Source organism: Octopus bimaculoides, chromosome 2 (genome assembly GCF_001194135.2).
Source record: "Octopus bimaculoides isolate UCB-OBI-ISO-001 chromosome 2, ASM119413v2, whole genome shotgun sequence".
Classification (NCBI taxonomy): domain Eukaryota; kingdom Metazoa; phylum Mollusca; class Cephalopoda; order Octopoda; family Octopodidae; genus Octopus; species Octopus bimaculoides.
The window spans coordinates 7,733,612-7,746,703 of record NC_068982.1 but is presented as its reverse complement, the minus strand read 5'-3'; the positions used below and the strand labels follow the sequence as shown (position 1 = coordinate 7,746,703).

The window sequence follows — 13,092 nt, the reverse complement described above, 5'->3', positions numbered from 1 at the left end:
AGAACTTTTCCTATAGTGTACTAACGATCTGGTATAATTGCTCACGTGTCATTTACTGACTCTTTCTATCTGCTGTAATAACTCACACATGTATCACTCACATACACACTTTTCTTTGTATGACGGCCTGTCTTTGATTATGTTCTTATATGTCGCATTCACACTCTCACACAGACATACATCTTTAACGCTACAATAAATATATCTGTTATTCATCTAATACGGTTGTGGTCTTTCAATACTGGTCATCTATGTTATCGTCGCATAACATATCATGTATATCATCCATCAATATATATTTGTATGTTCGACCGTGTGACACGTTCAAATAAAAGGAGTCCTCCGTTTTTTTTCATTCGTCACCATTTCTCCTTTTATGAGTTCACACGGTTGTCCCTTACAATTGGTGCCCCCGACGTCGGTCGTCCCTTACAACTGGTGACCCCCGACGTTGATTCGTTCATACAGCTCTTCTGATCTGTACAGCCAATGCGAGCATGTTCACACAGTCGTCCCTTACAATTGGTGACCCCGACGTCGGTCGTCCCATACAATTGGTGACCCCTGACGTTGATTCGTCCATACAGTCCTTCTGATCTGTACAGCCCAACTTGAAAAGTTCACATAACTTTCCCAAAAATGGTGACTAAATACCAGTAATAGACCAACCGTTCTATCAGTCTTTTTCACTACAATTTTTTTTATGTATGTATATATATATATATGTATGTATATATATCGTGCCTGTGGCACGTAAAAGCACCCACTACACTCTCTGAGTGGTTGGCGTTAGGAAGGGCATCCAGCTGTAGAAACTCTGCCAAATCAGATTGGAGCGTGGTGTAGCCATCCGGTTTCACCAGTCCTCAGTCAAATCGTCCAACCCATGCTAGCATGGAAAGCGGACATTAAACGACGACGATGATGATGATGATGATGATGATGTTTGTGTGTGTATATGTTTGTGTGTCTGTGTTTGTCCCCCCAACATCACTTGACAACCAATGCTGGTGTGTTTACGTCCCCGTAACTTAGCTGTTTGGTAAAAAGAGACCCATAGAATAAGTACTAGGCTTACAAAAAATAAGTCTTGGGGTCAGTTTGTTTGACTAAAGGCGGTGCTCCAGCATGGCCGCAGTCAGATGACTGAAACAAGTAAAAGAGTTAAGAGTTATAGTATATTTAGGGTCTGGTTCACATAAGATTAGCATACATCATGTAAAAAGAGTTTTAAATAGGTTTTATGAATACTCAAAAATCATTTCAGTAACTGGTAACTACAACATTGAAAACACTGCAATTTGTCTTTCTGTTGGGACCTGTAAAAGTTATGAATGAAAACTCTCTTCTTGGAGTAAAATTTAAAATAAAACCATTATTTAATCCTAACTGACTTCTGTATGGTGATACATGTTATTTAATCAATGAAAGGGCAGTAGGTTTGTAGAAGTGTGAAAAACAGTGGGTTAGGAAAAATACCAAGCTGTATTTAGTTGTCTTTCTGCATTAAGGGTCCTTTTTGTGCCTTAAGTCTATGGAATAGTGATGAAAGGATTAATGAGCTCTCATATGAAGGCTGCCTTTTTTAGTCCCTTCACTGTAGCCAATTCTGTGTGTGTGTAAAAGTTTGGGAGAGAAGAAACAAGCCCTGTTCTTGACTGGTGCTTTATTTATTTATATCGAGGGTATTATAGAAAAGTTGATATCAGTGAGATTTGAACTCATAGTATAGAGAACCAGAATGATTATTGAGGCATTCTGACCAGTGTTCTGATGATTCTACTTTCCACCATCTTACATTGATTTCAATTCACTTTAGTATTGCTTTGTCTTCTCTTACAAGAAAGTTAAAATTCCATATACTGCTTGGGTTGATCCAGTTACCTATACTCTCCTTCTCCGTATAAAAAGACTGTAACCTTATGCCAATATAATAAACCATTACAAAAAATGTATCTTTAGCTAGACACAGTTGCAACTGGAAGACCTACTTCATCAAATCATTATTTCATTGACGGTCAGTGGCGAGCTGGCTGAATTGTTAAATGCTTAGTAGTGTTTTTTGCCCATCATTATTATGTTCGGAGTTCAAATTCCGCCATGGTCGACTTTGCTTTTCATCCTTTCGGGGTTGATAAATTAAGTACCAGTGAAACACTGGGGTTGATGTAATCAACTAATCCCTGCCTTCAAAATGGCTGCCCTTGTAGCAAAACTTGAATCCTATTTTAAAAATGGTGGTGAGCTGGCAGAATCATTAGGACACTGGGCAAAATGTTTAGTGGTATTTCGCCTGTCGCTACTTTCTGAATTCAAATTCTGCCGAGGCTGAGTTTGCCTTTCATCCTTTCGGGGTTGATAAATTAAGTACTAGTTGAGTAATGGGGTCGATGTAATTGACTTACCCCCTCCCCACAAAATTCAGGCCTTGTGCCTTTAGTAGAAAGGATTATTTCAGTGAAGGTTTAAAATTAGTTTCAGCTTTGATCCTAATAAATATTGTCCAATTTTCTTTTTTTTGTAAATTTTGTTATTACGATAGTTATTTCTTGTAATATATATATACCTATATATCTTTAATTAGGTAAACCATCTTGGTCTACTTGGAATTCGTGGAGTGAGTGCTCTGCCACTTGTGGTGTTGGTTCTCAAAAACGGCAAAGAATTTGCAATTATGGTTTGTTAAATGAAGACTGTATTGGGGAAGCAGTTCAACTCCAAGCATGTGTGACAGCTATGTGTGAAGGCAATGGTAATGTTCCTTGTTTTATGAAGTTTGTAATCAAATTTCAATTTTATTTTGAAATTTCATTAATAATTTCTATTAATTATGATTTTAAACCTTTACCATTCAGGTTTCCTGTTAAATGTAATGCTTTTCTATTCACATAATCTTGTAGCTTTGAGATTTCAATGATGTGATTGTTTATTTTCAGAATGATATTAGGGCAGATGTGAGAAACTGGATTTAGCCCATTGGAACATAGAATGGGTAGAATATTTTGGCTGGATATGGCTGCTTTAAATGCTAACGGGTTGTGGGTTGATTAATTTGTTGGGACAGTACTTTTTATAGGGAATATCCTTGTTACTTATAACCACTCATTTGTGTAGTAGGAGAGATACTCTCAGTCAGGGAAGCTGGTGCAAACATAATTACAGCAGATTTATTCAGAGACACAACACTATGATAGCAATAAGATCTGAGAGTTATATAGAATCAATAGTCCAACAACTTTAAAATAACTTACTTGATTGGCATTTTATTTATTGATCCATTGTGGATGAAAATAAAGTCAACCTCAGTTATTTGGCTATCTTGTTTTTCTTGCTGTATAAAATTCAAATGGTATATATATATATATATATATATATATATATATGATGTTCCAAGACAGGAATTACATTTTAAAATGTTTAAAGTGATATTTTATACTTTTATGTATTATTTTGTATACTTTATGAATCATATTTGTGAACAGAATGGTCACAAATGTTTAACTAAATCATAGCATAATCCATTATAACTGTTATAAGGTGCAATAATGGACTATGCTTTGGGTAGAGTCTAAGAATTAGAAGGCCTTGCTAAAGTAGGTGAGTAAAAAATAAGTAAAAATGCATAACGCAGGTAGAACATATAGATCTAAGGTTAAAGAAAAGAAAAGAAAAGAAATTGAAAATGCAATGTCTGCAAGAGGTGGTAACTTCCTTCTGGTGGTTCAGAAAACTGGAAATTTCCCTTTAAAAATCTCACTAGATTCTTTACTACAGAAATTGCATTGAGCTTGATTACCTTGATATGGTCACCTTGATATGACTATTATAAAAACAGGAAGTTAAACCTTAAAAATGTCACACTTATGTAATGTATGCATCCTACTATTGCTGTTGCAGTGAATGGTATGGCTAGAATAAGAATTACATTTTCTATTAGGATCATAGGAGGTGCTGTGAATGATAATTGCTAAGCTTGACATTCATATGTTTAACCTTATAACACATATTAGGCATAAGACAGTTATTTGATCTATCTGATCCCATATTTTTCTGGCTTCAGAGGAAAATTTAAAGTATATTTGGACTATTTATATCCTTAACTAGGGAGCTGTCCCTGTCCAAACTGCCTGGGACCGTTGTTCTCCAATTGGGCTTGAGACAATTCTTACTGAAATCCAGTGCATGCTAGAACTTATGGTGAATAGCATTATAACCACCGTTTTCAAAGGTGTTATTTTCTATGTAATTAAGAAGTACATTTTGTGTTGCTGTTGTTAATGTTATTCATGTTTGTATTGAACCATGTTAATTTTTGTTAATAACGATTTAAAAATGTGCTGTTAGTATTTTAAAAACGTGTTCTTGGTTTTTGTATTTGTATCATGTTAAGGTATTTTTGTTGTTTGTTCATTGTTACTGTTTAGAAGAGATTGTCATCAAAGGGAAATAATGCTGTGGTTTCTTGCAGATGAAGTGACTCCATGATGGTTTCATAATGATGTAAAATAATAGGTCTTATTTAATGAATTAAGTGAATAAAATACAATAATTTTAAAGAAACAAAGACAATATCATATTTATATATTTATTTTGCAAAATTCCTAATGTGGAATCGTCTGTTGAAACAAATAGTTATATTTTGGGACGGTCATTTTTTTTTTTGCCAAATAAACACACACACTTTATATTCGTTCTTAACTTCAGCTTTATTATTATTCTTTGTGTCTTTTGTCTTGAATCTTTTGTCACACATCCTGTGACTTCTTCACCAACTCTCCATCCCACATTTCTTATTTTGAAATTTATAAACTGTAATAGTTTTAAAGTAAAGGAGTAATCAATAATAATTAATGTTAATTGTAAATTTACTCAGTTTTCTCTTAAATTCTCAAACATATATACATGTATGTATAAATGAGTAAATGAATGAAAGAAGCCCCTTTGTGTGAATGTGTATATGTTCTGGAATAAGTTTGTATTCCGATGTATTTGCCATGTATTTGCAAGCAATGGCATCCTGACAGTATTGTTTGATTGCAGTACTCTGTGAAAGATACCCAAGCTTCTCCATTTGTTTTGATATGTTGTATGATGTTTGTAAATAAAAAGTTGTTTGCTTCCAGTTCTATTTGTTGTTTGATAGACTGAATGTTTATTACCTCGCTTGGAAACGTGAGGGTTGGCGACAGAAAGGGCAAGCATACATATTTAAATTCTTTGTCTTGGTTTTTTATTGTATGTAGAGTTCAATAAAAATTTTAAGATTGATTCTTTTCAGTATATTCATATATATATATATATATATATATATATATTTTTTTAAATTTTAGAAACTTGTAAAGATGGAAAAGTTTGGTCTGATTGTGCAAATGCTTGTCCAATGACATGCATGGAGCACAAAATTGGGGAAAATATATGCCAGCAGTCTGACACTTGTATACCTGGATGTAGATGTCCTTCTGGATTCCTTGAAGAAAATGGTCACTGTGTTGAGATTAGCAAGTGTTTCTGTCATGACAAAGATGGAACATCAATTCTGGAAAACTTTGAAGCAAAGTCTCAATTCTCTTGTCAGAAATGGTAGGAATTTGGACACATTTTTTCTATTTACTAATTTATTAATTTTTGTTTGAATTTTTGTTAAAATAGTTTGAAATTAATGCTCCAATTGATATTACTAACTTTAAATTTTGTATTTAATGTTTTAGCTTTTGTTCTAATGGTACCATTGAATGCCTCAACATAACGAAGAACTGTAAGTAAAATGATTATTGTTTTGTTTTGTTTGTATTTGCATGAATAAATATATGCTAAATTTTTAATATTCATTTACAATTTTTATTTGAGAAGTGGAGAATTAAAAGAAGTTCGCATTTGTGTTGGTGTATCTGTGTTTTTTTGCATGCTGATTATTTTCGGGTTTAAGATTTGATTCTAACCTGTTGGTGAGAAGTCAATTGGGAATAGACTTTTGACAGAGAAGTCAATTGAAAATATTTCTGTGCATTTTGACACTTAAAAGTAGTTTGTAAAAAAAAAAATTGTGTGCTTGGTAATGCTCATGTTCTCCTAAATACTCTCTTAACTGTCAATGGTATTTATCAGATAAATAATAAGAGACTGGTATCTTTTTAAGCATTGTTTATGAGAAAATAGGCAAAAGCAGTGGTTCTTGATGTTTTCTTTTATAAGGGTCCCCACTGCCTTCTTTAATTGCATTTGCTCAAGTTTCTGAAAGACCTGTCTATTGAATAACACTTCTTGGTTTAACCCCTTTGTTACCATATTTCTATTGAGATGCTTTTGTGTTTCTTTCAATTCAATCAATTTTAAATATAACAAAGAATTTAGTAAAATAACTTAGTTATCATTAAGCTATTGTTAGGAACATGAATTGCAAGTAAGGTTTGTTGGTATCAAAAAGGTTAATGAAACTATTGAAACTGCTTTGTTGAAACTTTATTCTAAATTTCAGGTGAAATGGCAAACAGTTTTAAATATAAATTGGGTTTTATATATTGTTTGAAAGAATTATATTATTCTCACAGATTTAGAAACTACTTTGAAAATATTTCATATCTCTGTTTTTAACAGAAATGAAAAAAAAAAAATTAACACACACACTGGTGTATATTTTCATGCATATATTATATCATGTTGGGTGTTGTTATACATCATTGGTTATAAGGCACTTCACCTTTAGCTTTTGAACGATGCCACTTTGCTGGATCAGAAGGCTATTTCATCAGTGTTACCCATTTACAGCTGAGCAGACAGGAACAATGAAATGAAGTGTTTTGCTCAAGAATACAATGTGCCACCTGGTCTGGGAATGTTTTTGTGATTGTATATGTATATAAATACATGAGTGTATTTATATACATATATTATATTAATATATATTGTGCTGGTGGCATGTAAAAAACACCATTCGAGTGTGGCCAATGTCAGTACCACCTGACTGGCACGTAAAAAGCTCCATTCAAGCATGGCCAATGCCAGTGCTACCTGACTGGCTCCCATACTGGTGTCATGTACAAAGCACCCACTACATTCTTGGAGTGGTTGGGCATCCAGCTGTAGAAACCTTGCCAAATCAGATTGGAGCCCGGTTCAGCCTCCTGGCTTGCCAGTCCTTAGTCAAACCATCCAACCCATGTCAGCATGGAAAGTGGATATTAAAGGATGGTGATGATGATGATATACATATACACACATATATATATTTTATTAATTAAGTAACGTGAAGATGGATTTGATATTAATCTTTATTCTGTACAATGTTCGTTTCAACCTGTCCTGCTATTGTCGTTTATGTATGGGACTCTGTTCAACGTGTTGTGTTGCATTGATTTTGCAGTCTGGATCTCATCAGGTACATCAATAAAGTTATATCTCATTAAAGATCTTGAGTGTCAGCTGCCATGTTGTTATATGCCCATCTAGTTAGGGAATGAATAAAATGCAAACAAGACTGCAGAAACGCAAAAACATTCAGATATGAATGTGGAAATCTAGCATTCCTATTTAGATAAAATGACCTAATCAGTCTTCGCTTTCATAACTGCCTAGAGGAAAAAGAAAGTAGAAGATGAAAAGAAGAAAAAATAGGAAAAACAGGAAAATAAAAACTTAAACAGTTTTGTGTATATACATATACATAGTGACAGACAGACAGACAGCTACACACACACACACACACACACACACACACACACACACACACAAACACACAGATATATTAAAGTTTAATACCAAATCCATCTTCTTGTGACTTAATTAATAAAATTACCCTAACTGTCACTGCAGAGTTCCTGAAGTAGATCCAACAGAAGTGTACCATGACTGTGGAAGACAGGAGGTAGCCTAAACCAGGGGTTTTCAAACTGTGGTCCGCGGGCCACAGGGGGTCCGCAAGGACAAGACAGGGGGTCCGTGGACAGCAAATACTTTTTATGGGCAATTTGATTTTATATATGTTTTTTAATCGAAATCTTTTAATTGACCATAAACCTATTTGTTAAATACTGTTAAATAAATAAATGTAAAAATATATGTTATTTTAAGCAAATATTTATGTATAAATTTCATAAGCGTTCATAAGGTAAAGCCTGAAATATAAAGGGGTTCGCAAGTCAAAAAGTTTGAAAACCCCTGGCCTAAACTGTGCTGGTGCTCTACTCAACATTTAAACACACTAATAGACGTATACCTATTAGTCTAATATATTAATTATTTATGTATATATATGTTATTAGGTTGTAAATATGCTGAATGGACAAGCTGGGGATCCTGCAGTCAGACATGTGGAGTAGGTGTGAAGCATCGATACAGGTGAGGTTCAAGTTTGACTAATTTTAATTTTAGATTAACTTGAGGAGCACTAAATAATTAATCTTACCTGAGTGTGAAATTAAGTCTGGACATTATTTAGAGATAAATACATTTTAGAATGATGCTTTGAAATACAAGAAATATGGATTGTATTCTTTTCCAATTTCAGAAAATTGTTAACTTCAGGAAATAGATGCAGTAGTGAATATTTAATTCAAAATGAAACATGTACCTTGGGAAATTGTCCGTTTGATTGCATAGTAAATGATCTTGGCTATAATAATGATGACATCATCCGGGAATCTGCCTGCGAGATTTGGTAAGAAAATTGAAAATTCATGTAAATTGTTTAACTCTTTAACATTTAAACTGGTCATATCTGGCTCAAATATTCTTCCTGTTTTATGTTCAAACCAATCAGATCTGTCATTTCACACTTGTCCTACAATGTCCTCCCCAAAAATAAATCAGTCACATCACTGAAATCGCAAATCTATGAGATAATGCATAATTAATTCAAACCAATATGAATAAATGTTACAGTTGACAATAATCTGAATGCTAAAAGGTTAATCTTTATATATATATTTTGAATATTATTTTAATGAAAGTGTTAATTGAGGTATAAGCATTAAGTTTGTAAAGGTTAATTGATGCTTTTTGTTTGGTTGAAACTATTCTCTTATTCTTTTGTACTGGGAAATCTACCCATCAACGATGGAGGCATAACATGAGGGAGAGAAGTCATAACAGCAATATGCATTGAGAAATGTGTAAATGGACTTGATAAATTATTGGGTGATGTCTTAGAGAAATCACATTATTGTTGGTGATACAGCATTCTATTGTCGCTATATGATGTGTTTGTGACCAGATGACATGTGATGATGATTCACTACCAAACTTCAATTTTGGAGAGTGAATTCAGCATTTACAGTCATTTTCCAACCCTACAAATTCTTTTACCTCTAAGCATAGTCTCACAGTTTACATTTGTGACAACCTGCCAGTCTCTCCTACCCATGTATGAAAGACTGGCAGGTTGTCACTCCTGACACTCCTTTTTCCATTCAAATTCATATTTGCATTTTCTTTATCACTTTCATTTGTCTCAGAACTGCTCTATTATAAATCTTCTCAACAAGTTTTGACACTGTTCTTTCTCTCCACCCTTCATTCATTGTATTTGTATTTGGTGATTTTAATTTGATTATTCAGCATCGCTTAAACATTCTCCAGGTACTGATGCTGCTGGTATCAACGTCTTCAATTTTCCTGTTTCTCAGAGACTCACTTAAACAGTTGACCTCATTTGCTTTCCTGATTGTGATGGTCTAACTCCAACTTTACTGATTTTTTCTGTCCTCCAATCCTGCTATTTGTAAGACTTCCTCCTTGTCTCCACTTGGTAATTCCGATTATGGCATTGTATGGCTGGATATTGCTCTTAGCAAGAAGTTAGTTGATGTTTCCCCTTTTTACAGAACGTTGTCCAGCTCTGAATGGTGTTACTTGACAGCTTCAGAGATTTCCTCCAAGGTCCTCCGTGGAATGAGTTGTTTGAACTCAAGGAGTGTGCGTTTGGGTTTGCTCTGTAGATTCAAGCTGGCATTTTGTTTATCATTCCGTCTTGCAAATTGCAGATGAGGCTTTGCTCTTCTTGGTTCCCTTCTGCATGTTTAGCAGCTCTTCTTCACAAGAATAATTTCTTCCCTGTTCATCAGTGGGAGAAGATTAATGAGAGCAAGCAGAATTCTTGAACTGCTCACAATGAGTACAGGAGAGTCATGAATGTTGCAAAGTTTGTGTACATCCAGTACACTAATGACCATCTTGCTTCACAAAAACTTGAATCTCAGGACTTCTAGGGAATTTACAACAATGTTCTCAACAAGGGTAGATCGTCTGCTCCTTCTCTTTATCATAGGCCAGAAGTTCTTTTGACTTTGAAGGACAGAGCTGAGCTGTTTGCTTGGTAGCTGTCTGCTAATTCTATTGTAGATGACACAGATCATCTGCTGCCTGAGTGAGGACTCTTTCATGTAACAGTGAAAAGGGTTGCAGCTATGATTGTGAAACCGGATCCAACCAGGGTTTCTAGTCCTGGTGTCATACCACTTGTTTTCCAGTGATGTAACCCTGAACTATCCCCACTTCTTTTGGGATTGTTGAACAACTTTTGTCTGGTCGGGAAATATCAGACTTGCACAATTATCATCCTATAAGTCTAGCAGTTGAGGGAACCTGTGGAAGAGGTAGGCCCAGGAAGACCTGGAATGAGGTGGTGAGGCACGACCTTTGAACATTATGCCTCACTGAGGCGATGACTTCTGAACGAGACCTTTGGAAATATGCTGTGCGTGAGAAGACCCGGCAAGCCAAATGAGACCTAAATTGAAGGCCTCAGCCAGCCCACTTATACATACCTTCCTTCATTGGACACTAAACTCCGCTTGCGAAGACCTGTTCAGGCAAGTGAAATGGAAATCGAATTAAATTCGATGACTGGCACCCATGCCAACGTTGTCTCCTTCATTGGAAATGATACTTGGCTTGTGAAGACCTATTGGGGCAAGCGAAAGCGAAACCGTCATGGCACCTGTGCCCGTCATCGCCTTCCTGGCACTTGTGCCAGATGGCACGTGTAAGGAGATTCGAGCGAGATCGTTGCCAGTGCTGCTGAACTGACTCCTGCGCAGGTGGCACATAAAATACACCATTTTGAGCGTGGTTGTTGCCAGTACCGCCTGACTGGCCTTCATGCCAGTGGCACGTAAAAGCACCCACTACACTCTCGGAGTGGTTGGCGTTAGGAAGGGCATCCAGCCGGAGAAACTCTGCCAAATCAGATTGGAGCCTGGTGTAGCCATCTGGTTGCACCAGTCCTCAGTCAAATCGTCCAACCCATACTAGCATGGAAAGCGGACGTTAAACAACGATGATGATGATGAAGTCTTCTTCCTGTGGTTATCAATGTCTTTTGTTAAGGTCTATTGTTAAGGTGACTTTGTTCAAACACTTTGACTCTTTCGATCTTTTCCCTGATTTTCAATATAGTTTTCATGCATCTGGGTCTACTGCTAATGTTCTTACTGTCATAGCTAAACATTTCTATCATTCACTTAGCTCTTCTGTTGAAGTTAGGGCTATCTCTTTTGATATTTCAAAGGCGGTTGAGAGTGTGGCATCCTGGTCTAATCTCTAAGCTCAGAAGCCGTCATCTGTCTGGGCCTGTTCTTAACATAAAGTCATTTCTTTCAAATTGACTAATCAAGGTGGTCCTAGATGGCCAGCAGCCGGTTAAAACTAACTGCCTTGACCAAGCTTTCTTTCTTAAGGTGAATGTTTGCATGGTCGTGGAATTGGTTAGCAACTGGCTGGTAACTTTTAATGCTGGCAAGACAAAGCTTTTGGTAATCATTATAGGAAGGGATGATATTCTAGAAAGCTACAGTATCCAACATCTTGGTTTGACTTTGACCAAAAGATCTCTCTTAGAACAAGTATGTTCAGTCTTTCGAGATGTTGACTGCCAAGAAGGGGAGAACTTTCTTCCAGCTTGCAGATTTCTTATCTCTGAAAATATCTTATATCTCTATAAATCCACCAATTGGCTTTGCATTGAATTTTGCTGTCCTTTTGGGAACTCTTCTGGGCGTCCTAACTTGCTTCATCAAATTCCAAATGAAGTTAACATGATAGGTCTTCTTCTTTCTACGAGGTTGGAATCTTTGGTTCATTATTGAAATGTATCTTTGCTGTGTCTTTTTTAGAAGTATTTCCATGGGGGTCACTGCTCTGATGAATTTTCTGGTTTAGTATCCTCTGTTAAGACCTTTAAATACATCACTCATTTCTGCCAGCTCTCCGCCTTTGAGCGGCGAGTTGGCAGAAACGTTAGTGTGCCGGGTGAAATGCTTAGCAATATTTCGTCTGCTGTTACGTTCTGAGTTCAAATTCTGCCAAGGTCGACTTTGCCTTTCATCCTTACGGGGTTGATAAATAAAGTACCAGTTACGCACTGGGGTCAATGTAATCGACTTAATCCCTTTGTCTGTCCATGTTTGTCTCCTCTATGTTTAGCCCCTTATGTGTAATAAAGAAATATATATCACTCATTTCTCTTCCCAAACACATTGTTTCTTTGTTGAGCGTCCTGTTAGTAATAAGTGCTTTTATTCCTCAAACTGCTACTCTATGGAACTCCCCACTATCATCTTGTTTTACCCTGGGCTATAGTATTCATTCCTTTAAACTTTCTGTCAACTGACATATTTTTAATTTGTAGGCCCCTTCTTTTTCTATTTTGGTAAAAAAAAAAGAGCTTTAGAAAGTACTTGTGGCTTGATATGGTGACAATGTTTCCTAACTTTAAATTTGGTTCACATTGTATTTATTTAACTGAGAATAATTTGCACCTAATTTTTTAATACTTCGGTTCTACTCCAATTTTGTTGTAGGAATTGGCTATAAGCAATCTAATTAATGTAATTACATTACTGTTATTAGTTTAATTAACCGTTAAGAACTCATGAATAGGAGACTGAGACTTTTGGAGATATGCTGTGATTGAGAAGACCCAGCAACTAACGTGAGATCGCAGCCGTGGCTGATGCCAGTGTTGCATGTCCGACCCATTTAAGAGGACCCTTGAGGCATCGGGTGATATGATATACTTGAAAAGACCTGGTGAGTCAAGTAAAACCAAAATTGCAGCTGTGGCCAGTGCCCGCTGACTGGCTCATGTTCCGGTGGCAT

At 35.9% G+C, this 13,092-nt stretch overlaps 1 protein-coding gene across 1 annotated transcript in view; it reads left to right on the top strand.

Annotated features, from left to right (window-relative positions):
* The window catches only part of LOC106867629 (SCO-spondin), a 36,955-nt gene that overhangs the window by 9,241 nt on the left and 14,622 nt on the right, over window positions 1-13,092 (top strand). Inside the window, exons 5-9 of the mRNA XM_052975458.1 lie at window positions 2,585-2,752; window positions 5,331-5,580; window positions 5,709-5,755; window positions 8,259-8,334; window positions 8,504-8,653. Of these exons, the coding sequence (XP_052831418.1) occupies window positions 2,585-2,752; window positions 5,331-5,580; window positions 5,709-5,755; window positions 8,259-8,334; window positions 8,504-8,653 (691 nt within the window). The remainder of the gene's footprint in view (window positions 1-2,584; window positions 2,753-5,330; window positions 5,581-5,708; window positions 5,756-8,258; window positions 8,335-8,503; window positions 8,654-13,092) is intronic.